General features: G+C 46.3%; 2 protein-coding genes across 4 annotated transcripts; one reads left to right on the top strand and one right to left on the bottom strand.

Annotated features, from left to right (window-relative positions):
- The first annotated feature begins 468 nt into the window (after positions 1 to 468).
- On the top strand, positions 469 to 5647 carry HAGHL (hydroxyacylglutathione hydrolase like). Its single transcript, XM_068699878.1, has 8 exons — positions 469 to 830; positions 1601 to 1665; positions 1799 to 1916; positions 2198 to 2306; positions 2432 to 2535; positions 2699 to 2800; positions 2886 to 2965; positions 3248 to 5647. Exons 1-8 carry the CDS (start codon positions 726 to 728, stop codon positions 3411 to 3413), a joined length of 849 nt encoding a protein of 282 aa, XP_068555979.1. The 5' UTR covers positions 469 to 725; the 3' UTR covers positions 3414 to 5647.
- A 512-nt stretch (positions 5648 to 6159) lies between these two features.
- On the bottom strand, positions 6160 to 19279 carry CIAO3 (cytosolic iron-sulfur assembly component 3). 3 transcript variants are annotated; one of them, XM_068699874.1, is made up of 11 exons: positions 19126 to 19279; positions 17664 to 17759; positions 16173 to 16316; positions 15708 to 15840; positions 15208 to 15342; positions 14740 to 14858; positions 13561 to 13690; positions 13278 to 13350; positions 9448 to 9585; positions 8226 to 8383; positions 6160 to 7576 (listed from the first exon to the last, which is right to left on the bottom strand). In XM_068699874.1, the coding sequence occupies exons 1-11, from the start codon at positions 19189 to 19191 to the stop codon at positions 7338 to 7340; spliced, it is 1431 nt and encodes a 476-aa protein (XP_068555975.1). In that variant the 5' UTR covers positions 19192 to 19279; the 3' UTR covers positions 6160 to 7337. The 3 variants fall into 3 exon arrangements, with proteins under 3 accessions (XP_068555975.1, XP_068555976.1, XP_068555977.1); XM_068699875.1 differs by lacking the exon at positions 19126 to 19279 and adding an exon at positions 17989 to 18140; XM_068699876.1 differs by lacking the exon at positions 19126 to 19279 and adding an exon at positions 17951 to 18089.
- Positions 19280 to 24745: the final 5466 nt, after the last annotated feature.

Below are 24745 nucleotides of genomic sequence, written 5' to 3'. Positions count from 1 at the left end.
TAAAGTCGTGGTTTTTTGTACTGGTGATTAAAGTCAGCGAGCGACCTTGTAGCAGCTTGCCTCTTAATCCCACGGGGGAGCAGGTAGGCATTTGGGGAACATCTGAGGCTTTATACAAGGTCTTGTTAAGACTATATTTTTATTTTAAAAGAAGAAAATGGGGTGGGAGGGAGCTGAGGGATTGATTAACCACCTGCATTGCACTGGGGGCTGCAGGAGGAGCTGCCCCCTGCCCTGTGGCTGCATTGCACTGAGCTGGGGGAGGAGGGAGGGGAGGGAAAAGGGGGGAGAGAGAAGGAAGGGGAAAAGGAGGGAGGGATGGGGAAAGGGAAAGAGAGAAGGAAATGGAAAAGGAGAGAAGGGAGGAAAGGGAATGGAAAAGGAGGGAAGGGAAAAGGAGAGAGGGAAGGAAGAGGAAAAGGAGGGGAGGGAAAAAAGGGAGGGGATGGGAGGAAGAGGAAAAGGAGGGGAAGGGAAGGAAATGGAAAAGGAGGGAGGGAGGGCAGGAAGGAAGAAGAAAAAGAGGGAGGGAAGGGAAAAGGAGGGAGGGAAGGGGACGAGGTTGGACGCCGCCCTCCCCCGCCGCAGCCCTTCCCCTCCCCTCCCCTCCCTCCCGTCCCGTCCCTTCCCCTCCCCTCCCCGCCCGGCCCCTCCCGCAGGTAGCGGCCGCCTCCGGCTCCGGGGGGGGGAATCCCGGGGGGGTCCCTGCGGGCGGCCCCGGGATAATGAAGGTGAAGGTGGTGTCGGTGCTGGAGGACAACTACATGTACCTGGTCATCGAGGAGCGCACCCGCGACGCCGTGGCCGTGGACGCCGCCGTGCCCAAAAGGGTGAGAGGCGCCGGGCCCCTGCCCCTTGCCAAGGGGGGGGCTCGGGGGGGGCTCAACCCGGAGCAGACCCCCTCCTACCGACACCCCAAAGCCCCCCACAGCCCGACCGGCCCCGATCGGTCCCCCTAAAGCCGTCCCCGTGTCCTCCCCCCACCCCCCCCAGGCACGGCAGGCGCCGCCGCTTTCTGTTTTGTTTTTCCTCTTTTTTTTTTTTTAAATTTTTTATTTTTTCGCTTTTTTTTTTTAAGCGTTCGCCGCTTGCTCGCACGTTTCCTTCCTCCTCCAGGAGGGCAGCCCCGGGAGGGGGGATGCTGGGGGGCGCTGAATTTGGGCTCCCCCCGGGGTGGCTCCAGGCGGCTGCAGTGGAGGAGCGGAGGGGGGGGGGCGCACCGGGCCCACCTCCTGCTGCTGCTGTGCCAACCCCGGCCCCAAAACGGCCCCGGCCCCAAAACAGCCCCCGACCCCCCGGGAGCTGCCCCTTTGCACCCCCCTGCCCTGCTCTGTGTGATGGGTCCTGCACGTTGAGCCGTGCCTTAAACCCCTGCCAGCCCCCCCCGGCCGTGCGTGGTTTTTGGGGTGCCTTTCCTCTCCCTGGGCACCCGGTTTGCAGAGTGGGGTCGGTGCGGGACTGATCTTGTGCTGGGTGCTGGGTGCTCCGAGAGCGGCTGTGGGGTGTTGGGTGTTGGGTGTGTGGGGTTGGTGTTGGGTGCGAGGTGTTGGGTGCTCACCACCTCCTGCCCTCACCTCCTGCTGCTCCTGGCCCCTTCCAGCTGCTGGAGATCGTCAGGAGGGAGGAGGTGGTGCTGCGAGCCGTCCTCACCACCCACCACCACTGGTAAGTGTCCCTGGCCTCTGTACGGGGTGCAGGTGGTGGCCGTGCCCATGGCCATGGCCATGACCATGCCCAGTAGTGCCCAGCGGTGCCCAGTAGCGCCCAGTGGTGCCTGTTGCCTCCTCTCCCCGTGCAGGGACCACGCGCGGGGCAATGAGGAGCTGGCGAGGCTGTGCCCCGGGCTGCGGGTGTACGGCGCCGATGAGCGGATCGGGGCCCTGACGCACAAGGTGGCCCCCAACGAGGAGCTGACGGTGCGTGAGCCCTGCGCCCGGGGGTGTTTGTGGGTGTGCAGCCCCCGGGGTGATGCAGAGGTGGCACCTTTCATGTGGGGTGGGTGTGCTGACCATGGGGTGAAGCCCTGTCCCCTTCCCGGTGTGTTTGGGATGGCGCTGGGGCACCCCAAAGGCTGCGTCCCCCTTGGTGTCTCCCACCCACCAGGCCCTGGGCAAGCAGCATGGAGGTTTGGGGAGGCCGGGGGTCCGCGGTGAGCCCAGATATGCCTGGCCATAGCCCTGACCCTCCCTCCCCACAGTTTGGGGCCATCCGCGTGAGGTGCCTCTTCACCCCCTGCCACACCTCGGGCCATATGTGCTACTTCATGTGGGAGGACGGCTCCCCGGACGCACCAGCTCTCTTCTCAGGTACCCCCACCCTGCTGCCATGCACCCCATCCCCACCCCATGCTCCTGGGGTGAATCCACCGTGTCCCCCTGTCCGGCTGTGGGTTTGGGGTCCCCCCCGTGCCCAGCCCCGTGTCACCCCGCAGGTGACACCCTGTTCGTGGGAGGCTGCGGGAAGTTCTTCGAGGGGACGGCGGAGCAGATGTACACCAACCTCACCCAGGTGCTGGGGGCTTTGCCGAAGGAGACGGTGAGTGCCCTGGATCTCAGCCCCTACTTGGGGGGTCAAAATATTGGGGGGGCTGATGGGGTGGCAGTGCCCATCCTCGGGGCTGCATACACTGGGGTGCAGCAGGGTTGGATCCGGCACCAGGAGCGCTCGCGACGCTGGGTGCTTCCCGCTGCCCTTGCAGAAAGTGTTCTGCGGCCACGAGTGCACCGTCCGAAACCTCAAGTTCGCCTTAAAAGTGGAACCGGAGAACGAAGCAGTGAAGAAGAAACTTGCGTGGGCCAAGGTAGGTGTCCGTGCCCCCACAGAGGTGATGGCGGGGGGGGATGTTGGGTGCCAGCGGGTTTTTGGACGCATCTGGTTCCTTGCAGCAGCGGGATGATGATGACTTGCCCACGGTGCCCTCCACGCTGCAGGAGGAGTTCCTCTACAACCCCTTCCTGCGGGTCACGTAAGCAGAGCCAGCACCTTGGGGGCACAAAGGGCCCCAAACGGGGCCCGTGTCCATCCCTGTCCTTCTGCTCCTGCCCCCAAACCTGCTTCCCCTTCCCCTCCAGCATCATCCCTTCTCCCCATGGCTTTGTTGGACACTGGGAACTCCAAACCCCGAGGGAGGGGAGGGTGCCACATGCCCACAGTGCCCCCAACCTGAGGCCATGCCCCTCGCTGTCCCAGTGTCGAGCTGGGTCCCCATCCCATCCCCACCATCCCAGCGGAGCCGTTGCCCTTGCAGGGAGGAGGCCGTGCAGAAATTCACAGGGAAGACGGAGCCGGTGGAGGTGCTGAGGGCTCTCCGCACCGAGAAGGATAACTTCAAGAAGCCCAAGGAGCGGCCCCATCCCCAGGCTGTGCTGGCCTTCGACTGGGGACTTTTCAGCCCCTTCCTGGAGAAGAAGTGAGCTGCGGTGGCAGCAGGCGGCTCCCTGGTGTGACCATGGGCACAGCCACCAAAATTCAGCATCCCGGTGGTGGCGGCGAGGGCCTCACCGCTGGGAAGGGGCTCCTGTCCCAAACCTGCTCGTTTTCAGCCCAATCTGCTGTCGCTCCCTCCAGCGCCGAGCCCAGCTCCTGCTGCCTTCAGGAGCTTTGGAAATGTGTGGCTGCCTCCAGCGAGCAGCCACGCTGGTCAGCCCTGCGCCACCGGGATGTGGGTGCTGCTGCAGAGGGTGAGGAGGATTTGGGGGGAGCGGGGAGATTGGCAGCACCCAGTGGGCTCCAAGTTCTGCTGCCTCCAGCTGCCTCGCACTGCCCGGGGTGTCCCCATGCCCTGATCAGGCCCGGGGCAGGGATGGGTGCGAGGCCCTGGGGACGCGCAGGAGCTGCCGCAGGGCTGGCCCCGGGCTCCCAGCAGCCAGGGGATGGGCATCGAGCTGGGCATCAGCAGCTGCTGGACTTCAGAGCTGGGCTGACAGAAACCCTGCCTGCGTTGTGGTTTGTGTGTTTTTTTCCTTTTTTACTTTCTGGTTTATTGTAGGCAATGTAGGAGATCCTGGAGGGGTTTCTAAGGCAATTGCTGACTTAGCGGAGCCATCCAAATTGCTTAAGCCTTGCAGGATGCTTTCAGGTGGAGTTCAGGTGTGGAGGAGAGCACGCTCTCATCCACTCTGTACAGTGCTTTTCAGGGTGGGAGAGCTTTTAGGCAGCAACCATGTGCTACTATGGATCCATTACAATTTTTTTCCCTCAAGATAGAATACTGGAAAAATACTGGATAAATTCACACATACCTCGCCTTTCCTCTGGAGTAAGAGTGAGGAGCAGCTGGGTCTCTTATGCCTCTTGAGCATGCAGCCCTCATTGTTCAGTTTGTGCAGAATCAGTACTGTATTTTATTTGTTAAGTCTGAAAAATGTGTAGCGCTTTTATTTTGCAGGTGGTGGTGAGTTGTATTACAAAACCGAGTAACGTAGTTTTCTTTTTTTTTTTAGGGAAAAATAGGGCTTGAAGGTAGCTCTGTAAATAGCTGTGAAATCCCTCCGATGGGGCTGGTTTGGGGCAGGTTGCCCCGCGTTGGGCAGTCACACCAATCTCTTTTTTCCTTTCCTTCAGTTGTGCAATGTGTGTGACTCGTTGTCTCGGTGTTGCTCAGTTTACCCCTAGGTCATGCAGATTGCATGAGAACAGAGAGGAGCAACCAGAGGAGTTGGCCCCACGGCCCCATACCACGGGGGTGTCCTTTTAATCAGCACTGATTACAAACTTTATAGCTCCTAACACTGGAATAGCATTGACTTCAGGATCTGTTGTGTGTGGACTGTGAACTGCATCTGTTACCACTGAAGCCTGTTTTATGGCCATTTTTTCCCTTGCTAGAAACTTGACTAAGTTTTTTTTTTGTTTGGTTGGTTGTTATATTGTTAGAATTTACTCTTCTGCACAGGAGGGGAAGAGTCAGTCCTGCTGCACAAGTTGCCTCGGTACTGTTGCCTCCCAGCTACTCAGTTCAGATGTAATGGTGCAGTTTGCAGGTGATGCCCTACAGGCATCGTACCTGGGGAGTGCCCCTGGACGCTGTATATTGAGTGAAGATGCACTAGGGTGCGTGTGGGAGGGTTCCCACACTAGCACGGGGCTTGCTTGTGTTGACAGCAGTGTGCAGCTCAAAGGCTGGGTGAAACTGGAGCTGCTCTTGATACCGTGGCAAGAGCAGACAACTGGGAGAGTTTGTGGGAGCTGTGGTCTGGGTGGAAAGTCCTTTGGCAGCTCTAGTAAGGTGCATGTTGGTAGCTGGAGGTGACAAAATGCAAATCCTCATTAATCTACAGCTCATTCAGCTTTACTTGTGCACTTCTGGCTGGATGTGCATGTTCTCACCAGGAACAGAATGTGTTTCTTTTGCACTGATGTACACAGTTTATGGGCTCAGCACTGCAGCATGTTGGACTTCGTTTGCGTTAGCACTGGTCTCTCTTCCTGTAGATAAAAACGTTACGACTTAGCATAACACTGTGCTACAGAACTATGCATGGAGAAGGGCATTCACTGCAACTACCAACTTGCTTGTGTATGACTAGGGAAGGGAGGGGGAAACAGTGGGAGATTTTTGCCTTATGAACACTGTGAATTCACTAATTGATCGGCAACACCTAAAATATGTAAAGCTTTTAATTAAAAACATTAAAATTGTCTTTTACACTGTTGGCTTACTTCTAATGAATAGTGGGAGGCTTGAACAGAGGGAAGTGTCAGAGAAGCTGTTAAAAGGGGCAGATTAAGGTCTGGCAGCTTTGCTTTTTGCCAGCCCTGAGCTCACGGCCTGCAGTAACTGAGGGGTTATCTCTGAAAAGGGTCTGGGCAAGGTTTCAGTTTGGGCTAGATGCAGTAACCAGCTTTGGCTGTTTGTATTTACTCTGAAGGAACAAAGCAAAAGGGCAGCTTTGTGTTCAATTCTCATCCACTTCACTGCTATGTGATGAATGACTCTGCAGAAAGTAACTGGGAAAAGGAGAAATATTTAAGTGAAGGAAGAACATGATTTTTAAATTCATTTTCACTTGCAGCGGTCACAAGGAGATTCCACATCTGCCAGTGTCCCTTCACCTTGAAGTAAGGCACAGCTGCAACTCCTCCCACTTCCACTGTCCCCTTCCTATACATGCTGTCACTCCATGAAATGACATTCAGATTAAAGAGACCAAAACAGAGTTAGTCATTCACAGTTGTGTTTTTTTTTTTTCTGTAAATAGTTATGAAAACACCCATAGGTAAAAATACAGATAGCAAGTCAAGCACACGTCATCTCCCGTAACAAAAGACCAAATCTAGTTCACATCCACACGTGTTTTGGCAAAGCATTGTAATGCACCATATTAAATCAGATGTATTTTTGCTAACCTCTTGGATTATTCTGGTAAACTGTGATGACTACATCCCCCGGCCTTCTTTTTCTATGACCTTTTATAAATTAACACCTTTCAGACACCAAGGACTTTTGTCAAAAAGAAAAGTAGCAATAAATTCTGACTTGAAGCACTGTAAAAACTGTTTTTGCTGAGTTTAAGGATATTACTCATCAGTAACTGTTGAGGCCAGTGTAGCTGTGACAGCTGTGTGTGTCTCTATGTATTTATGGAGAGAGAGATGTAATTGTCCCCAGTTATGGATGATTGTTATAATTAAAGGAAAAAAAAACACATAGCTTTTTCTTCTTAAACATTCATTCGAGTCACATTTCAGCAGGGCACAGAACAGCCCTAGAGATGATGCTTCTTGCATGATTACAGGCTGCTGGTACCCGCCCCCCTCTGCCAGTGCAGAGAGGCTGCAGCTGGACTTCAAGGGCATCCAGTCAGGGGCAGAGAAACATAAAAACAAAGCCCAAGGTCTAATTAGACCATTTATAACTAAATGGGGATGTCCCAAAAGAGACAGCCATAAAACTTAGTGCTGTAAAAAAATACAGCAAAGCCTGGATGGGAAATACTCTCAGGTAGCATAAAGCTCATCTCGGTGAGGTTACAGTCTACTTCAAGACAAATCCTTCAGTACCTTAAATTTGTCACTTATGTTAGGAAGAGGATTATAAAGGGAATGCAGATTTAGTCGTTAGAGACTGTAGAGGCTAAGATACATTACTGCTTCTTTTAACATGTATTTAAGTCACTGTTTGTCTTTTATTCACATCATTATAATAATTATAAAGCTGTAGGAATTAGTATTGCCTGCCTATACGCACATTACCTTCTCCCCAAGGAGAGTCAGAAAGTGCAGTTCACCAGTGATGGCGCTGAGCTTTAGCAGTCTCTTGAGAATCTTAAATACAATCAACTTTAAAAGGCACTGAGTTCATCTGGGCTTCACAGATCTGCATCCAGCATCAGTCGTCACCATTTGATGTTAAATCCAGTGCTTATTTTCTCCACTGCGTGGTACTCTGTATGCAAAGCTTTCCCAGCCTTTTCTGACTCCGTGCCACCCAGCCACTGCTCATACAGTTCAGTTACAGTCTGGTTCTCCTCTGGAATTTCAGCCTTAAGAGAATTATACAGCTTCTCAACTTGCTGGAGCCCATCCTTGCTGGATTCACCTTCCAGTTCTATCTGACCACCTCCATTTAAACAGCCTGCATAAAACAAAGTGGGAAAAGATCACTGAGTTTAGACATTACTTCAGTTTTATCAGGAAAACAAAACCAACTACAGTTGAGCTTACTTTCCACCTGTGAACAGCTGCAGAAATAAGAACACACCCTCATTATCTCACAGCAGCAGGGCAGGCAGCAGCCCAAGAGGGGAGCTCACTGCCTGGTGTGACCCAATGCTAATTAATTCAGCCCAGCTGTGACAGGGCTCCAAGGCTTCCTGGGAAGTGCCAGGGAGGCAGAGATAAGAGGAAGCAAGGAGGGATGGCTTTCTTCCTCTGTCATCAGGGAAAGAAAAAAAAAAAAAGCCAGTATGCAACCTAGGCAAAAACAGCCCTGTGGTCTCAACTGAAGGTAAGATAAATATCTTAGGATATGTTCTGGATTTGCTGTTTCAACATGAAACTTAACTGTAATTACTTAAATCCCGAAGAATTACTAGTTTCTAGGTAGGAAAACACATATACCCCTTGGTAATCCCATGTTGGTACTATCACATCTTAAGAATTTGAAGACTTTGCCACAACATTCAGGGATGTGAGAAGCTGCTGTCATCTCACATTTTAGTTACAGCTCCATATGGCTTCCTACAGCTACAGACTGTAGCAGTGAAATCCCTGTGCAGCCTTACCTGATGGACAGGCCATGACTTCAACGTAGTGATAGGGTGACTTCCCTCGTTTCAACTTTTGCACTAAGTTTTGTATGTTTCGAAACCCGTATGCCAAGGCAAACTGGAGCAGAACTACTCCATCCTTCTCCAGTGTCACCTCTTGGAAGTCCTTGTTTCTGAGGAACAAGAGCAGAGAATGTCTTATCAAAATTAACTTCTATTTTAAACTTCAAAGAAGCCTACGTCAAAACAAAATTCTTCATAGAGTCTTATTTGAGAAAGCTGTCCTAGTTCTTTGCCACTGAAGCGAAACAGTTGGCAGAGCTAGCTTACAAATCCTTTTCTGATCCTGTCTGAAGACCTGCTGCTTGAACTCAGTTTCCTGAAGAACACCCGTATTGAATAAATCCTCAAAACCTAAGCAAATGGAGCCTAAACTGAAGTTTCACTGTTATAGGCCACCTGAGCTGGCTTCAGCCAACTTACACATCAGTGAGGCTACTGAAGGAAACTTAAACTGTAGCGGGTCATAAAACCATGGAGGTAACTATCAGTGAAGGCTTCTGGACTCCTAACATTAGTGGAAATACCTGTTCCTGATAATAAGTAATTTCACTTTTATCAAGTGTTTTGTATGGAGACTGCAAGGAACTGCTTCCATATTCCATCTGCTTCCTACAACAGAGACTACTAAGCACTAATATTGTTAATCAGGACTGTAATTCACTACAAATGTCACATTAAGCTTATACCTGGGAAGCATGCAGGAATCTCAGCTAAATGTGCCTCTATACCCAAACCAAAGTGACTTTTTTCTTTCTTACCATAACACTGTTAAAACGGAGTTCCAAAATCCTGACATAAGATTTTTTCTCTTCCATTATAGCTACATCAGTAACAGGGTTACATTATTGGCCTGTTTGCAGGTGAGACAACTCAGATCCCTGTAAGCTCTGACTTCTAAGTTGCTCTAAAATTATCTGAAACTTGATACTGGGAAAATCCATGAGGCCAAAATGAAATGTGTGGGTGGTGAAGGGGCTAGAAGTCTCCAAGGGCCAGGCTGCATGGAGTGCTGGCTGATTTATGGCTCAGCAACTGTGGGAGTGAGAAGCCAATTCCCATGCCTCAAAGTAAAATGTTTAACATTGCAAAGAAAGTTTTGGCCCATCAGCAAGGCAAAGCATAAACAGAATTGCAATAAAAATAGTGCTTTCTGTAAAAACTTTAAACTTCTTACTTTAAAGGTTTGTACTGAATTGTATCCACTTGAATTCCAAAGAGTTCCTTGGCTGCATACTTGTATATATGCTCCAAATAACCACCAGAACCACCTCCTGAGTGGCTAGTGAGTTCCTCTTCTGCAGCACTACTAAACCTGAGGAAGGGAAGAAAGCAGCAGTTTTAAGGGGTTCTTTGATAAAACAACAGCCAGCGCAAAGCCCACTGTTCCTTCAAACAGAAGTTTCATTACACCAATACTAAAACAGCTTCAGTACTTCTAATAGAAGCATCATGTTGTTAGTCCTGTGAGGTTCTCTGATAGCAGAATTTTCATCTGGGGAATTCAAAAGCAATAGAACAAGCCACAGACAGGCTCCCTTTGAACTCCTAGCCTTGCCTTTTCTCCTGGGAAGAGACTATTTATAGCTTCAGTGCCCTGCAGATTTAACTCTGTGCTAACATCCCTTGGGTTAAGCTCAGTGGAAATACTGTGACTTGATCCTACTGCCAACTTAATCTTCACACAACAAAACTACATTTGGGAACATTTGAGTTATGAGGGCAATTACCTGAGATGTCTAAGCGAATGCATTTTTTACTTAGCTTCCTGTTTAGTATCTCTACAAACATCCTGGGTTATACTTAGAAATGGGAGGAGGGAAATAATGAAGCAGTGGGGGTATGGATCTGTGCAGCCTATGCTTCTTGTGGAGAACACAGTCTAGAGTCAGTCAAGAGACATCGGTCATAAAGCTTTTCTGCAACATCAGCAAAAGCTGAGTTCATTATTTAAAGCTCTCTGGTCCTCTGTTACAACACCGTTTTTTTTTGGAAAATGGATAGTTATGTCTAGTTGCCAGGACACCAGAGAACACTTCAGGGAGGTATCAGTGCTGTCTGTCCAAGCATGAAGAGATGAAACCAGTGTTGCTGTGGTTTCACATGGCCATCAGAGTTGCAGAACATAAAGATGAACAAACCTAATAATGCCAGGGCATTTGTTCTGTACATAGTTGTCCTCAGCAGGAACCTGGTTCTAGTTCAAAACATCTCTGGTGTTGAGTAACTGCACTAACATAAGTTCTGTTAATTCAAGTTCTGCACAAATAATTCCATCTCACTGATATCCTAAAACACGACCAAGTACTTAGAGGTCAAGATAATGTTTCTTGAAAAACAGCTCACCAGATGGAAGCCACAACAATAGCTTTTGTTATAAGAGAATAATAAAATGTGGGGTATGCTTATAAGCACTCATCAGGCAGTGACACTTGCATTCTCCTACTAACAGCTGCAGGAGGGAAAACACTTGAATTCAGGCCAAGCAGTTTCAAGTCAAATCGAAGATGTTGCCTCTTGCGATAAAATCTTAGTTTTAGAAGAACTGCAGAAGGCAACACTTTAGCCTGTAATCACCTTCAGAAACTATTTTTAATTTGATCTTGTTTACAGGAACTGAGCTTCATTAATGAAATGTTTCAGTGTGTCTGGCCTCACGTACTGCTACTCTCTTAAACTGAGGCTGCCAGTAAGCTTTAGAGCTGGCCTGGAGCAAACAGTTATACCATCAAAAGTCCTCAGATTTCTGGCACTTTATCTCGTTCTTGCTGCCAAATATAATAACCTCTTAATGGGCTTTTCCACGTGCTGGAGGATAAGGCAGAACAACAGTCATTGGACTGCTTATGTTAATGCTCCAAGTTCTGATGAATACGTGCAGTTTGTAACCAGTCAATTTACTGAGTAAGTTAAAGCTAGCAAAAGGTTATAGAAGCACTTTATCACCACAAGCATGAGGCCTAGTGCTCAGAATGTACTCCTAAGGAGTGAGCCAGAGATTTTTATCAAGTAATTAGACATTTTGTTCTATGTTATAACTGACACCTCTATAATGTTATTTCCTAAATGAATCCAAACACTTCAGAATGTTTTTTTTAACTCCTTGATTTTCTGTTAATAGTATAGCAATAAAAGATGTAGTTCAGAAGTGCTTGTTTACATGGGCAACTTCTGAAATTGTACCTTTGGGAATTAGCCATGCAGACGGTTATTACAGCTGAAGACATTTTTCTTTTTTTTTTTTTGATGTGAAAGTAATTTGTGCATAAGCCATGTTAGAAAAAGGCAATACTAGAAGAATTTATAAATTCAGAATGCATGAGTACATCTGTGCTAGTAAAATGCTTTACACGCATGCACTGCTGTAAACTCCTTCAATATACAAGCTTAATGGCAGCACAAAAAACATTTGCATCCATGTTATGCAGTCTCTCAGTTCCTAAAGTTTTATCAGTACTCCAGCTATGCATCACCTGATGTCATTTATATCATCATGTCTTTCAAGGCAGATATAGTAGTGAAACAAGATCAATCATAGTAAATGAAAAAAGAGTGACTGCTGGCTTGGTGTGCTTTCGGTTCCTTAAGCAAGTCCTCCTGAGCAATGTGAATGGGAGACTGAGTTCTACAGAACAGATTCAGTGTATTATTTGGAAAGTCTTCCTTCTGCTACCTATCAGTGGTAACAAGGTTCACATTTTAAGTTTACCTAAAAGTACAGAAGCTACAAATCTAATAATAATCTTCTAATAAGCTACAAATCTCATTACTATGGTGTGGTTTTTTTTTTTTTTGAAAGTATCCCTTGAATAAAAGGGATCAGACTGCAGTAGACAATCTCTATCTCACATTCTTGATGCTTCTGTTCACAGCTATGTCAAAGTACACATACTGTTCAGACAGCTCCTAAGCAAAGGCTGCCCATGGCACTTAGTTGTATTGGAAAGACTTCAATCTCTATTGGAAAGACTTCAATCCTTTTTAGAAATAAGCTACATTTCAAAACAAGTGTTGTATCTGCAAAGGGTATAACTGAAAACAGACAAGAGCCACATCCTACTCATGTGCCATCTGTGTATTTGGGGTATCAAAATCTCTCCTAAAATCTTAGTCTGAACAGTAAACTTCTGAATTATATTGTTAATCTTTTAAAATTTGTAAAGGTTGCTACATATGTAGTATGTTTATTATGACACAAAGTGCTACAGAGACATTTCTTCTAAACTGATGAAGAGAATGCTTTGGTTTAATGATCAGTGTGGAACCACTACTGCATGTCAACTTAGAGTGATAAAATGCGATTTTAATGTTTCTATAATCTCTTAGATCTCTGCAGTTGTCACTTAACCAGATGTTTTCAGTTAATGCAACTGAAGTCTCATCTGGTTTGCATATGTTTAAGATCATGTTTTTGCAAATAAAGACTCCCAGAGATTAGCTGAGTGACCTAAATATTTTTCTCTGCTTTAATACTGGAATCCTTATAGAAGCTCAGATAACGAATAGACACAAGCAAACTTGCATTTGCAGCCAGTGCAATACCAGGCCTTGTTTCAGCAAACTCTTTTATTGCTGACCTAGATTATTTCACTCCTCTGAGCACGCAGGTAGATTTTCATAGGATTCAACCAGTTATATTGGGAGTAAAAGTAATGAAACGACTGTGATGCAATTTGTACTTCTCTGCACAATTATTTTGCTGTTACACTCTTACTGAGCTTGTTATAGCAATACTGATGATTTATGGTGAGAATTGCTAATCCTTGACCTACTAAAATCTAGCAAACAGCTACAGGTGCTCCAAAAGTGTAAATTTGTCACAGGTTGCTAAAGTACTTTATGCAGAATTGTACTCATTCAAAATTAGTGAAAACAAATAAATGCAAACACATGCAGCCTTGTGCACAGGAGAACAGTAGTACAAGGCAAATTGTGTTGAAGAACTTGGTAAGAAGAGTGGATGAACAAGAACATGCCTGAAAGGTACAAATGAAATCTTGTTCTTACATGGTATCCAGAGGAGCAGGATCTACATCTGATAGAGATACTCCTTCTTGTTCCAGTAACTTTAGCACTTCCCCTAAAACAGAAGCACAGCATATTTTGGGGATAAAGGAAAACAATCCACAGATCAATACCTAAGCATACATCTGCAGTCTTTACCAGAATGTGATTCGTATTATTGAAGTGAGATTATACAGCAATATCCATGCATTACTTCCTCCACCACCAAAAAAAAGATTATTAAAACCAGTCCAGAATTATCTAGACTGTCTCTAGCTCTACTTACCTGTGGTGATTACACAGTCCACATCTCGAGTTTGGTACTCTTGGTTGAAAAAGTCTGGCCTTGAAGCCTCTAGCTTTTTGTCATAACAGGGCATTACTGTTACATGGTATATCTGGTCAGGTGTTAAGTGCTGGAAAAAGACACAGCAATGTAGCTGGATGGGTCAATATCAAACGTGTCTTGTGCAAGATATTTTCCAACTACAAATGAGTATGAAGAAATTAATGCTGCCATGCCTCTGGAAGTACTCTTGATTATTGAACATGAAAATATATATTTTTTCTCTCTTATAGAACCCTTGCTAGCAAGTGTCACCAATATGGTCTTCCACAGTTCCCCACCACCACCTATTGCTAGTGCAGGTGATCCAATCAGTGGAGAAATCCTATTCAGTTACATGATGCGTTTCTAACACGCTACTAAACCCCTGCATCAGTAACTGAGAAATAATCTAGAGTTGGACAAAAAACTCAGGACCATCCAAGAAATAAGTACAAGCTGAGGAAATAAGTCATTGACTCAAGGCCATTGTTTTGCTGTCTTGTGCCAAATATTCTCAGTAGCTGCCAATTTTTGTTACAAATATGCAGATGTCAGCAATTATTTAATGCAAGCGTTAAACCAGTGCTTGTTAATGGGCAATAAATCATACAATCAGAAACGGTGCTTAAGTTTGTTGCTGGACAACTCTGGGCTATTAGTATAACTCTAGTCTTTAAGTATCAAATTTACATTTGGAAAGATTCCAAAGGTTAAAGACTGAGCACAAAACGAAGTCAAACTGAAACAGAACATTAAGTTGGGAAAGAACAAGTAATTTTTAGACAAGACATGATCTGCACGTATGCAGTGACTGAAGTTTTGTCTTAGGTTAATTTATTTTAAGTTATCCACCAACTGTGAACAGCATGAAAATACTACACAGTGGTATTTGAGATGTCAGCACAAGTACACTGAACAATCAGATTCCCTAGCCTTCCTGAATAATATAGAGAGGTTTTAAGTACTCCACCAAGCTTAAGCTTAGTGTTACTGGCCCAGTGGTCAGCTTCTTACTAGATAATGCAGAAACGAGGGAGATGCTGCCTTTGCTGGCAATTTACAAGACAACTTTTTACTTTCAAGCTCTCTTGTAAAACACAAAGGAATATATATCAGATATTGTTCAATAGACCTTACCTGCTGTTCTGCAAAATAGCCCTTTATCAAGGAGCCCATGACCTGCTGCGGAGACTTGGTAGTGCTGATATAAGGAATGATGAAACTGCCATGGGTTTTCTCTGCATAGCAGATCCAACCTGAGGAGAGTCTAATTAGCAAACAGCTGCAATAAATAAAAAAAACAAGCACCCCTTCACTGTGCCCACAGGCCCTCAACCCCAGACTTACTACCCAGTAATAACCATTTTCAGACTCACTTCAGTGCAAAAAGCAAAGGAAGTGTAACACAATTCATTTTGGAAAGATCAGTAGGCAGCTGCATAGACCATTATTGCTATTAACACCAAGATCTCTTTGTACTGAGAAGAAAGTAATCCCCTCAGTAAATTTATCCATGTTAATGTTTCTGACTAGCTTTCTGAAGTCTTGTTTTGATGTACTTTAGTATGCCATTTTGTTATTTCTGTAACTAATTTACTACCATACCTGGACAGGCAGAAGCTAGCATTGGCAAAGCCTTTTTGTCTTCAGCTTGTTTTTGAAAGCGTTTTACAAACTCTTTTTGACTCTCCAGCAGACTGAAGTTTCTTGAAAAGGTTGTATCAAATACATAGTGCACACCTAGGCAATACAGCACACGTGTTAAAATTCACAGGGAACATACAAGCAGCAAACTGCACATCATATCCACAGCTATCAACCTCTGCAGTTGTGAGTGAACTGTTTTCCCCAGCATGTCAGCATAGATAAGAGCAAAAGTCACAGGAAAAATGTGAATCATTTAAAGTTCCTTCTCTCCATTACTCCAACTTTACTTTGCGACTGAAAATGCAGAATGCTTGCATTTTAGCTTAATGCAAATTACACAGAATTATGAATCCAGATGGAGGTTAATTTACATCACCCTTGCGAGCTCATAAAATTTGTACCTAACACATATCCCAGCAGTCCCACCTGTGATTAACAGAACACATTACCACACTTGCCTAAACTCTTCAAGAATGCAGTCAACTTCTTTGCTGTTTCCAGAACACTCAATTTACATCTCGCAGCTAGTGAAGCTCTGGACTGTGGTGAAACAGAAACCACCACCAACTTCTGTTCATTCGGAGCTGCAGTCTTAAAAAATAAATAAAAAGTATCTGTTCAGACAGTACCAACAGAGCTCATGCAGTATTGTAGCACATTAGAACTTCACCAAATATCTCCAGTTCACCTCCCAAGTTACTAACATAGACTGGCAACATAAAAAGGACATTCCCAAACCTATGACTATTTTTTAAAAAATTGGAAAATGCACCACGCCGCACTGAGAATGTATTCAGATCCTTCCCATCTTTGAAACTAATTTTTGTGTGTGCTGTTTCCAAACGTGCTTCTACAGATGCACCACACCAATCTATTAAGACCCTAAGACTTTGCAGCTTACCTCCCCGTGTCTTGTCACCTACCTTGTTAGAAGTTAGTATTTTGCAGAGCTCTTCGTGGCTCTGCTGAGTGATTAACACACTCTCTGCTGATGTAATGCAGCCACTACAAGCTAAACAGTCGTTCAGAGTAATTTTAGCCTTTTCCAGTTTTTGTGCTTCTCCATCCTAGGCAGAAACAGATTAGATTCGGTTTTGATTGCAATAGAGAATTAGGCAGGGAGGCAGTTTCTAACCTTTACTCTGTTTAGTAACAAAGATATTAGATATTGCTCCTTTTACCCCCCTGGTTTATTTATTTATTTCTTTTTCAGTAAAATAAGGAGGAAGATGTATCTTTGAAGGTTGCTGATTTTAATGTGATCTTTCGGCATACCCACACAAATATGTTGAGGAACTTCAGGATAAACTTCAGCAAGACCATGAACTTGTCAGCACATATGGAACAGTTGCTGAGGCCACAGTTATTTCTGCTATCCGGTGGGCTGACATTGTTCCAAAACACTGCAATTATATACTTTCCCAGGAGCAAATACGGCCTGTCTTGTAGTTTTTCAGCTTGTGGGTGGCTAAAAGCTGGGCCGCCATGGCTAACATACTGCAGATTGCAGCTGCAACTTTAACCACAAAACTGTAGACCACAGAGATCCTAAGCCTTTAAGACCCAACCTCCAGTGTGTATTGAACATCTACCCTTGGGAAAGCACAGCAGCTTTGCCACCTCTGTCAGACGCAGCTCATATTATTGAATAGTACTGGAGCTGTTTCTTCACAGGAGTCTTGAATTTCACTCCTGCTAAAGAAATCGTGTAACCAGACTACAACTTGCTAGCATTTTTAGGTGATGCTGAATGTTCTGCAGATATTTTGCATGCAAAACTTATACAGACACTAAAAGGGAAATGTATGGCTGACTATCATTGTGTGGTATGGCAATAGAAGGAAATATTTTTCATAGTAATTGACCTGAATAAATCAGTTTTGCAATGAGACTCTCCCCCTTAAACTTCATATCTCAAAGTCAGACACAGAGCAATTAGGTACTACTGAATTAAAATATTTAATCAGAAATCAGGCTCCTTTAGAAGTACTGCCCCTGCCCCACTTTTTTAAAGTTAAAAGACCATCTAATCTAATTGAATCTCTTTGTAAGTAACCATATGAAACAGTGCAATAAAAAAGACATTATCTCAAATACTCTAGGAATTATTAATGTTTAAGGATTGATGGCAAAAAACACTTAGCTTATCTGCTCTTATACTAAAAATCACCATTTGTTATTGTCAATGTTTCAGAGCATAATAATAGACACCAAATCAGAATTATTACTCGTAAAATTTAATCATTAACAAGCTGGACTTTGGAAAAAAGATGTGAGAATGCTGATGACAAAAGCAACACTTATTACATCTTGGTCCTCTGTGAAGTATTTAATAGGTTACAACTATTAATATGTAACAATACGTTAGCATTTTCTGCATATTTTACACAATAATAAAGAAAAATCACAAATACCTGACCGATCTGAAAATAGCTCCCATCTGCTTCAATTTTGATCTTAGCTGCTGCTTTTCCAGGCTTTTTTTCCACCTTTACAGGCTTGACACATTCCTGAAAGAGAAATAAAACCCCAGAACAAGATGAGCAATGTCGCACAGAAGGCTGGTTTCAAAGAAACCAAAATGATCAAACCCGGAGACTTGTTCTAAAGTGAACGCCTCCTACCCCACTTTAAGCAATGCTGGATACACTTACGGTGTTTATAAGCACCAAGGGAAAATGTACCAGCAAAATCCGCTTACCCCTTTTTTACAGAAGGAACACTTTTTCAGCATCATACCAAAACCAGAGGAGAGTTTCTGTGTTCTTTCTCAAATAGCACAGCTGTGTTTTCAGGAGCCTTGCCTGTAAAGTCCTCCTCTCCTCTCTCGAATCTGACAGATGATCGTGCAGCCTTCATTGCGAATTTTAACCGATGGAGGCGTGGTCGCTACAGTCTCCATGTGGCTAGTGCCAATGAAGTTTCATGCAATGTCGAAAGGACTCTGACGACCTCAGATGGACAGCTTCCAGCTTTCTGTATTGTTCTGTGATGAAGTCTCCGGGGTATTTTCACATTTTGTGCGATTTTTATTGTTTACGCACTTTATGACTCCTTGTCCTACTTCCACAGCTACAATTCATTTTGCCTTTTAGCATCCTTGCTCTGCCAACACCTTTAAACAGATTTACCCCTAACTTAATCCAACTTTACTACATTTTTGTTCTGCATTTTGCCAGATTCAGAGACTATAGGCACAAGTCTCTACGATTCTTCACTTCTGCTCGGTGAATAAACCAAGCAAGGAACTGTATTTGAAGCAGAGCAGCGGGTCACATCATTTACATTAGAGACTTCAGTGGGAAACGCAGGTATTAAAGGGACAGTTAATGGGATTTGCTACATCCCATTCCACAGATTCAGAAGTTCTCTGCACTATTTATAAGCAAACGTCCAGGATTTTGTACTTTTGTTGGTGCTTGATGACTGTGGAAAGAAACCTCCGTGCCCCTGCTGCCCTGCTCATTGCCCCCACGACCCCGGCCCCGCTTGGGGTGTCACAGGCCGCCCTTTTGAGGTGGTTTGGTGACCTTTGGGGTGGCTGGATGACCTTTGGGGTAGCTCGGTGACCCCGTGGGGGTGGTTTGATAACCCTTTGGGGTGGCTTACTGACCTTCGGGGTGGCTCGGTGACCTCTGGGGCAGTTCGGTGACCCTTTAGGGCGGCTCAGTGACCCTTTAGGGTGTCTCGGTGCCCCTGGCAACACCTCTGGGCCCAGGCCGGGGGGCCCAGCCCTGCCAGCGCCCAGCACCCATGGGGGCGGCTGGCACCCATGGGAGCCTCTCCCCCCTGTACCCCCCGACCCCTGACGGCAGCTGGGGGACTCCACCTCTCTCCCACCTCCTCCCGGCCCTCACCACCGCCCCCCCTGCCCACCTGTGAGGGCGCGATGTAGTCGTCCAGGCCCGCCAGCCGCAGCGCCCCGCTCAGCCGCGACGCCATCGCTGCCGTCAAGCGCGGCAGCCGGGCGGAGGGCGGCGCTGCCACACCGTCGCAAAAACGCGGGTGCCACGCTGCCGTCAAGCGAGGCGCGGCGTCGTGAAGGGCGGTGCGCATGCGCGGGGCTGCGGTGTGGCACCAAGGGGCTGAGGTGCAGGCGCCCTAAGGAGCGCGCTGGGCCCCGTTTAGTTCTGCTTGGTTAAAGTCCTACAGCTGCACTTCCAAACACAGATCCAAATACAGATGTGTGTTTCACCCCCCGATGTTGCACATGGCTCAGACCTAGGAATCTCCCATATAAACCCCAGATAATCCTTGCTTTAGGAGGTGGTGTCCTGAGGAACCACAGGCATCTTGCCCTTACTCCTTCACAGAATCACACAGAATCACAGAATTTCTAGGTTGGAAGAGACCTCAAGATCATCGAGTCCAATCTCTGACCTAACACTAACAGTCCCCACTAAACCATATCCCTAAGCTCTACATCTAAACGTCTTTTAAAGACTTCCAGGGATGGTGACTCCACCACCTCCCTGGGCAGCCTGTTCCAATGTCTAACAACCCTTTCAGTAAAGAAGTTCTTCCTAAGGTCCAACCTAAAACTCCCCTGGCACAACTTAAGCCCATTCCCCCTCGTCCTGTCACCAGGCACGTGGGAGAATAGACCAACTCCCACCTCTGCAATGTAAAGCCCAGGAAGCTATCGGGTTTTCTTAGAAGCTGGTGCTAATTTTACTGCTATTCAGTGCATAGACTCCAGCAATGTCTGGGTAAAAGGCTTGTTCATTTAATTTAGTTCCTCAACACACACCTTCCCAGATTCTATTGCAGCCAGTCTTCAGTCCCAGTTGTTCTGTCCTGGCATGCTGATCCTGTAAAGAAAACGGACCTGCAGAGTTAAAGCCCACAGCATATTCTGAAAGATCATATTCTGATGCATCTAGGCATCCTTCCTGTGACTAATCTCTTAGCTGCTAAGAGAAGAGTGGCTAATAATTCATTCTGTTGCAGATGCAGGGTCTGCTCTGCTCTCTGATCGCTTTAAGATGGGAAATCACTATGCCAAATGGAAATCTTATTTCTCTGCCTATCTTCCATTTATTCTATAATATCACACCTCCTTGCACCAATATTCCCTGTAGCCTCAAAAGGAGAAGCAATTTCCCTTTCTGTTTCCCAGTGTTGTTGTGAGCACAGATGGGTCTAGTGGGGTGAGGAGAACTTCTTAATGTTGACAAACCAAAGGTGGCAGGTGCTAATAGCTAGCCTATTGCATGTGACTAATGAGTTTTGTTTTTTTTTTTGCTGGCTCATATCATTTATGGTGTGCTTGAGAGATAAAGACTAGTATTTGGTATCCCTCTACAATAAAATGTTGCAATTGGAGCAGGGTTGTTGACTGATTTTGATTATCTTCATGTTTTACACTGGGTGTAAAAGCAGCCCTTGCCTGATCAATAAATATTGATGCAAGAGCGACTGCCCCACAGCCACACAGAACTGCAGCCCTGCTGGCAGACACAAAGCTTGGTAGGACGGGCACGGCGTGCTGAGGGGCAGCAGCTCCAGCACTGTCTCCTTCACACTGGGGAGCAAAATGCGCCACGCAGGTGTGTCTTCCCAGGGCATGTCAGGAATTTGTGGGGAGATGATCTCAGCCGCCTTCAGTAGCATCATTTCTTGAACTTCAGCACTTCCTAGGAAATCGGAGCTCTGAGGAAGGAGGAAGAAATTGAAGGTGATGAGCAGAGCTGTTAGAAAGCCCTGAGTGGTGAAGCTAAGCAGGAAAGGTGATGAAGGAAAAATTGGCAAAGTAACTGCAATTCCTCCTCTATGCTGCTCCCCTCCCCTTCCTTCCTCCCCGTTTAACAATAAAAGTTGGGAATACGGCCCAGCAGTGGCCTTGTTGGGGAATTGACCTTGGCACTTCAGGTTTTCTTTTGTCAGCAGAGTTGGACAACAAAGCAAGCCAGGTGCTTGGATTTCCTCTCTCTTACACTCCCACAGCCACTGCTTTTGTTACGGCAGTCAGCAGAGTGGTCATGCTATGTGTAAAGTAAGGCTGGGGCAGGCTCAGGCTGCTCTGCTTAACTTATTCTTAACTTATTTTATGAAGAGCCTCCACTCAGCACAGCTAGGACAAGCAGGAGAAGGTCTTTCTCACTCACATACATGTTTTAATGGATGTTAACAAGCTTAGGCGCCTGGTCCAAAGCTTTTTGTTAGTCATTAGGTCACCACAGATCAGCAATAGCAAAGCCCTTGCTGTTTACCTCCTGGCTCTAGGCTGGGCTGGTGGGTGTGCTTCCCAAAGTTCCTCTGAGGAAGAGCCTTTTTTACACTGGTCTGTGCACAGAAGCTAAGCCAGAGTAAGGGCTGGACTGAGATCAAATCATGCTGGAGCAGGAGGAACTCCTTTCTGACTCGTCTTCCAGACTGACTTTATGTCTGGCCGTGAGGTTCCCGGAGTTCAAAGTCTGAGAGTTCACCTCTGACCTGCTGTGCTCCCGAGGACTTGATCATTGCAGTCACTTAGATTACTCACCTTCAGGACAGAAGTGTTGAAGTCCTCTAGGAAGGCACTGGAGAGGCTCTTCCTCATTCCCAGTTAGCACCAGGACCATCTGGATGGCTGAGGGGCTGTGATGGTCTTGCTATGAACAGAGCTGGGTCAGTGCCTGAGCAACACAGAGAAGGAGCTAATCCAGTTGAACTCCGTTCCTGTCAGCTGGTTTCATGGCTAAGGGTAAAATGCCAAATATTTTCTATCTAGCCCTTGCCCCGTGGCTTTTCATCAGACACATACATGCAGCATAAAGGGATGAAGGCTCCCTAGCCTGCCTTACAGAGCACTCACTGCAGGGGGCACGACAAGGCAGGAGACTGGGAGCTGAAATAAATCCCTTGCAGGGTGCTGCAAGGTGCCACATGGGGATGAGAAGTTACTTTAAAAGGGTTTTTAACGCTGTGGGCCTTTGGCTGATGGGCTTTAGGGAGATTGAGGAATGGTTTTTGGTCATGCTACAGACTGAGCTAGGCTTTCCAGTCTGGGTGGGATCTCTCACTAGGCAGGCTCTCTCTTTTTCCCCTCTCTTTTAGGGCTGTGTGTGGTGTCACCGTCTGTAGGTGACTGTGTACACACCTGTGCATGTATATCTGAGTATTTATATATAAAGAAGAGAGGGAGGTCAGGCTGCTCTGCTACATCGCAAGGTGTCAGCCTTGTTGTAAGGGGAAGCAACTAAGAACACGTGAAGATTTTTAGCAGGCAGCTGACTCATATAGGAGACCATTTTCTTGAAGCTATGAAACACAGAGCTTCTTTGTCCTTGAGAATAAGGAGTGCCTGTCAATTATAGCTATTTTTTGCTATGCTCAAGTGCATACTAGAGATGTCCAAGTGCTGATGATACGGCAGGGCAAAATGGGCAGAGGCACTCACCGTGGGAATACTTCCATGCCTGGCACTACAGCAGGTATGTGCTTCAGGAGGACCCGCTCACCCAAAAGACATGGGAGTTGTGAGAACCTGGCACAGCAGCCGACACAAGTAGCACCTTGCCAGAGTGCTGGATGTCAAATACTTCTAGTGACTTGAGCACCATGGTGCAGCCAGAACTGATGGCTGAGGGGTCGGTGTCGTAACAGCCTGCGTCTTCCTGAGCTGGGCTGGGCTCCTCGGAGCATTTGTCAGCTCTGAGCCTCCTCCTGCCAAAATGTAATTCCAGAAATGTCACTTACCTGAAACCAGGTCCTGCTTCTGAATGCTGGCTGCTGATGTGTCAGGAGAGTCTCTAAGACGTGATGGGCAGCTGAACTGGTAGGGTTAGGGGATTGCTGAACTGGTAGGGTTAGGGGAGTGCTGAACACCACCTCTCTCTAGAGCAGCCAGTCAGTCACCAACAAAAATAGAAACCTTGCCGAGAGAGAGGAAAATCAGACTTCTGAGTACTTCTTTTTTAGCTTTCTTAGGCTTTTAATTCAGGAGGTCTGAGTGTTAGATAGAGGTGGTTTTTGAGCTCATGCAACACAAATGTGATTATAAGGAAGAAAGGGAGGTAGAAAATAAGCAAAATCTCTTGTGTAAACTTCTAGCAAGGTGTTAGCATGGAGGGTCAGTTGTACTTCTAGCTATAAACTGATATTTGATACTGTTTGGCCTTTTTTTTATTAGTCTCCGTGATACTTCCTTTAGCAGTGTGCAGAGAATAGCTCTGGCAGTGCAAAGCGGCCAGAGCAGGGTTTGCTGTGAAGTTAGTGCAGTGGGAACAGATCAGGACTGAGTTTTAGTCCTGAGGCGGCCAAGGAGCCCATGTATCTGATGGTAGGCAGGTCTCTGAGACCCTCAACTCCCTTTCTTGTCCTTCGCAATTTAGAAAGAGCCTTAATTGAAGGTTTGTTAGTGTAGGGAAGGAGGATCAACTGACTTGCTTGAGATGTCAGACACAAACCCTCAGTCAGACCCCACTGGCATGTGTAGGTGTGGGCACAGTGACATCTCAAAGCCAATGATATTTATTTTCATGTTCCCTACTTGTAACTGAAAGCTTAAGCAATCAGAAGTGAGCCAAGCTGTGTATTGAGCGAAATACTGCCTTGTTTATAAAAATCTCTAGCTGACATTTAACAAGCAGGTACGCAATAGCAAGTCGCATAGCTGGATGTGACCTGTGTGCTTACGCATTCTTCTGAAGATCTCTGAGATAAGAATCAGCCCCGTCAATTCAAAACCACACTTGCATTTGGAAAAGGTCTGAACGGAGAGCTTTTGTACAGTTGCTTTCTGAAGCAGTGGTCACTTCTAGCATCTGCCACCTACTGAGACAAAGCCGTGCAATTTATTTGCCTGTGTGAAAGGTCAGCTCCTTCTCAAGTCTGAACTGCCTCTGCTTGGTCCTTTTGAATCCATTGAAAGGTGGCTATGGAGCCAAAATGGGCCAACACATTCTGTGCTGCAAAGGCTGTGATGCCAGACATCATAGCTGCCTAATTATGCTAAAGCTTTCTTCTTACCATCACTGACCAACAGCATATTCAAGTGGAAAGCCTTATTCGTAGGCTACCTGCAAGAGAGAGCTCTCAAAAAAATGCCTTAACCCAGAACCTTTCAGGCTGCTGACCTGCAAGATTGCTCCAGGCAAAGTGCTTTAAGTCTGTTCCACTACTAAGCCAAGAGATGTTCTGACAAACGTTTTGAGAGGCCCCTTGACTTTCTTTTCTGTAAGGAGCAATAGCAGTTGTGGTCCAGGGCTGCAGGAGCGAGGGCAGGACAGTTCTGCAGTGGAAACAGTGAGCAATGGAGCAATACCTGGTTTGTTATCAATGAAATCACAGTTCTCAGATGTGGACGTTTATTTAGCACTATTTCCTTGTTTGCACTTCCAGAGAGATAAGCAGAGGAGAGGTTTCACAGGGGCTTAGTTCAGTTACTGGGGAGTCTTCCTTTGTGTGCCAAGTCCCAGTAAGCCTGAGATCTGTACAGGGAGGATAACAGAAGGGCTAAGTGCAAGTGATGACTCTGTTATAACACCACTTTTGTGGGCTTTGATCTGTTTAT

This window comes from Anas acuta, chromosome 15, assembly GCF_963932015.1.
Source record: "Anas acuta chromosome 15, bAnaAcu1.1, whole genome shotgun sequence".
NCBI classification, from domain to species: Eukaryota; Metazoa; Chordata; class Aves; order Anseriformes; family Anatidae; genus Anas; species Anas acuta.
Note: the sequence above shows the minus strand (reverse complement) of the source record. Positions and strands in the feature narration are given on the sequence as shown.